Source organism: Artemia sp. Qi Xiang Cuo, chromosome 6, assembly GCF_049724085.1.
Source record: "Artemia sp. Qi Xiang Cuo chromosome 6, ASM4972408v1, whole genome shotgun sequence".
NCBI classification, from domain to species: domain Eukaryota; kingdom Metazoa; phylum Arthropoda; class Branchiopoda; order Anostraca; family Artemiidae; genus Artemia; species Artemia sp. Qi Xiang Cuo.
In genome coordinates this window covers 24,309,896-24,313,952 of record NC_142799.1, presented here as the reverse complement: position 1 = coordinate 24,313,952, position 4,057 = coordinate 24,309,896, and the positions used below count along the sequence as shown (strand labels likewise).

The 4,057-nt window shown below is 37.5% G+C and overlaps 1 protein-coding gene across 1 annotated transcript; it reads left to right on the top strand.

Moving 5' to 3' along the window:
- The first annotated feature begins 310 nt into the window (after positions 1-310).
- Positions 311-3,559, top strand: LOC148951016 (uncharacterized). The gene is made up of 2 exons (XM_089090978.1): positions 311-655; positions 3,243-3,559. The coding sequence occupies exons 1-2, from the start codon at positions 499-501 to the stop codon at positions 3,557-3,559; spliced, it is 474 nt and encodes a 157-aa protein (XP_088947104.1). The 5' UTR covers positions 311-498.
- Positions 3,560-4,057: the final 498 nt, after the last annotated feature.

Here is a 4,057-nt window from a genome sequence, read left to right as displayed (position 1 = left end):
ACCAGTCTTGAGTCTTCACCGTTCCACATATTGCTAGTTCAAAAAAAACCGCCACTGCTGCTGCTGATAGTGACGAAATTATGGATTTTTATGTAGAGGCTTATGGGTTTGTATGTGAAAGTGGACGTAATAGTGTGAAAAGGGCTCCATAACTTAAGAGACGTAACGTAACTTAACGACATAACGTAATTTCTTACGTAGCAATGTGAAAGCACCTTAAGTTCCATTTTGCTCAAACGTAAACGTATGAAGTTGAATATTTTGAACTGTGTTTTGACTTAATAAGGTGCTTTCACATTGCTACGTCATGCCTTTCACACTGCCTTATGCGTCTTATGTAACCTTTCACATCAAGAAGTTACGTTATGTTTTGGTCGTTATGTTCTCTTACGTTCGACGTAACGTAGGATTTTTTACATAGCATAACGAACATAGAAAATAGAGTCGGGCTCTATTTTTACGATACGTTACGCAAAAGTTTCAAGCTTTGTGGGATAAATGGACTCCCTTGATGAAAAAATAATTGACTTTGTCAAACAACGTCCTTTTTTGTACGATAAAAAGCAGATGGACTATAAGGACTCTGCAAAGAAGCTAAACGCTTGGTCTTCATTTGTTGAGAAAATCAACAAAGAATGTGGAAGAACTTTTCTTGGTAAGTTTCTTTGCTACTTTTCATAGGCAAAACTGGTTTAAGAAATGCTTTTGGGGGAGGTAGAAACCCCAGTTTTATGACTGGTTGCCACCTACATAATGTTCGTTTTCCTTTCATTTCCTTTGTTTCAGTATCTACATAGGCTAGTACTCTTTGTACCTTTAAAGCCTAGTAAAAGAGCCTTGGAAGGTGATTCCATCATAGCTCACAGTTATTATGGTGGTAAAGGTGCAGTGTAGCTCCCCCTGTAGTATAGGGTGCAGAGGCCCTACAAATAGAACTGCAATATACAGTAAGAAGTGTGTTGTTTGCATTCTGCTTCTACTGGATGTTTGCTGCAATCTGTGCAACTTTACAACCCAATTTATTTAATAATATACCCTTATAAATACGGTTTTTTTATCCGGGGGAGCTACACTGCACCTTTACAAAATTTTTTTTGGTGTTAATGTTGCTGTTTTGATCCCCCTGTAGTATAGGGTGCAGAGGCCCTACAAATAGAACTGCAATATACAGTAAGAAGTGTGTTGTTTGCATTCTGCTTCTACTGGATGTTTGCTGCAATCTGTGCAACTTTACAACCCAATTGATTGAATAATATACCCTTAGAAATAAGCTGTTTTTATCAGGGGGAGCTACACTGCACCTTTACCAAATTTATTATGGTGGTAAAGGTGCAGTGTAGCTCCCCCTGTAGTATATGGTGCAGAGGCCCTACAAATAGAACTGCAATATACAGTAAGAAGTGTGTTGTTTGCATTCTGCTTCTACTGGATGTTTGCTGCAATCTGTGCAACTTTACAACCCAATTGATTGAATAATATACCCTTAGAAATAAGCTGTTTTTATCAGGGGGAGCTACACTGCACCTTTACCAAAGTTATTATGGTGGTAAAGGTGCAGTGTAGCTCCCCTGTAGTATAGGGTGCAGAGGCCCTACAAATAGAACTGCAATATACAGTAAGAAGTGTGTTGTTTGCATTCTGCTTCTACTGGATGTTTGCTGCAATCTGTGCAACTTTACAACCCAATTGATTGAATAATATACCCTTAGAAATAAGCTGTTTTTATCAGGGGGAGCTACACTGCACCTTTACCAAAGTTATTATGGTGGTAAAGGTGCAGTGTAGCTCCCCTGTAGTATAGGGTGCAGAGGCCCTACAAATAGAACTGCAATATACAGTAAGAAGTCTGTTGTTTGCATTCTGCTTCTACTGGATGTTTGCTGCAATCTGTGCAACTTTACAACCCACTTGATTGAATAATATACCCTTAGAAATAAGCTGTTTTTATCCGGGGGAGCTACACTGCACCTTTACCAAAGTTATTATGGTGGTAAAGGTGCAGTGTAGCTCCCCCTGGAGTATAGGGTGCAGAGGCCCAACAAATAGAACTGCAATATACAGTAAGAAGTCTGGTGTTTGCATTCTGCTTCTACTGGATGTTTGCTGCAATCTGTGCAACTTTACAACCCAATTGATTGAATAATATACCCTTAGAAATAAGCTGTTTTTATCAGGGGGAGCTACACTGCACCTTTACCAAAGTTTTTTTTCAGCTGTGATGGAAATCACAGATTTGCCCTCAGTCTTTGGATTTTGTCTTTTTGCCATTGGATACTAGAGCAAAAATACCTTATAAGCAAACCTGCATGCCAAAATGCCACTTTTATCTCCCTGGCTTTTCAAGATAGAGTAAATTGCTGCCATTTGATTGATTTTTTTAAACTTCTGTAAGTGACCACTGATTTCAATATTGTACTATAATATAATGCAACTCTGAATACAAATAGGTATTAACATCAGTGGCATAAATTCAAGCCCCAAAAGTAATAACATGCTTAGACAATGAGTAGCTCTGTACTTCTTTATGATGCTATAAATGACAAGTTTTAAGTTTAGTAGATCAACATGGAGATCAATGTTTTGCAATAAATAAACTTAGTAGCCTATGCCAAAGCTTTTCAAATTGCAAATCCAGATTGTATCCATAGCTCCTAGAAGATTAGTGGTTATATCTAAACTTTACATAGCACTCTAATTTGCCTTTGCCATTGGATTAAACTTTACATAGCACTCTAACTGGCCAAGTTGTCTTTCATTGCAAGATGCTTCCTATTGCTGTTTATTTAATAAGTCTATTAGCCTATAACCCCAGTAAGCAATTAGTAGATTGTTTTCCCTCAACTTTTGTGGAAAAATCAATTTAACTACAACAAAATCCAAATCGATCTCAGTTTTAAATTTAACATTACTATTAAAGAAGGATTATAGGGGGAGGCGATTTATCCAGTTCATTTATTAGAAAATAGACAAAATGATACTTCCTAATACTGAACTTTTGAAAACTCAGACACCTCACGGCACGATATTTGTTATAAGTTATTTTCTTCTCTAAAATAGGTGTCTAAGAGGCAAATGTAGGAATAATACACTTTTTAGTGATCTATTTTTATAATTGCTGCCGCTTCGCGGCCAAAAATAGGAGGGCTAAGCTCCAGGTCCTGGTCCCTCCCAAGGTTTCAGCAAATGACACCTCTGCATTGTTTGAATTGTTACTTGTTTTACAGATATTTCTTTCATTGCAGTTGAGGACCTGATGAAAAGATGGACCGGCCTTCGGGAAAGATATTCTAGGATCAAGAAAAACTTGAAACCCCCAAGTGGATCTGGTCTAGCAGATGTCGACATAAAGCCGGGAGAGGTAAAAATGCTGATTGCGATGGATTTTTTGAAAGATGTGATTGTGCCTAGAAATAGAAAAACCTTCAGCAATGTTAATCAACCTAAGCCAATGATGACTGATTATACTGACGAGATCCAGCCATATGCTTCAAGTGATACTCAAGGAGAAGTTACCGAAATAGAATATGATAAAGAGATTGAACGTACTTTCATTATTTAGTCCCCAGAAGATTTATTACAGGAAAGTTGCGATCCAGGGTCTGCTAACTTGTCGAAAGAGGAGAACCTACCAAAGGAATTCCCAGTATCACCTGGTCCTGTTCATCATGTTAAGAGAAAGAGATCAGGAGTCAGTACTTCTTCTAAAGTGAAGGAAGACAGCAGTGAGCTAGAGGAAACCCTGAAGAACTACCTTGTTGAAAAAATTTCTTCAAAGAGAAAGAAAGATGACACAATTGGTCCCACTTCAGATCCAGATTTCATGTTCCTTCAGTCGATCTTACCCCATTTCAAGCAAGTGGCGCAGGAAGACAAACTGGACTGTCAACTTGAGATTCTGAGTATCATCAGGAATTATAGAAAGAAAAATACATTGCATACAGAATGAGCTTCTTTTGTAATTGAAGTTACCTTTTTCATATATATTTTTGTAAAAGAGATTTAAATAATGTTAATAACCTTTCTGAGATTATTCTTTGCTTTAATTCTTTGTTGCAGT

Excerpts from the sequence above, each read along its gene's own strand:
- LOC148951016 (XM_089090978.1), top strand. The coding sequence starts at position 499 with ATGGACTCCCTTGATGAAAAAATAATTGACTTTGTCAAACAACGTCCT. Across the intron at positions 656-3,242 it reads ATGTGGAAGAACTTTTCTTG|TTGAGGACCTGATGAAAAGA; the intron begins GTAAGTTTCTTT and ends CTTTCATTGCAG.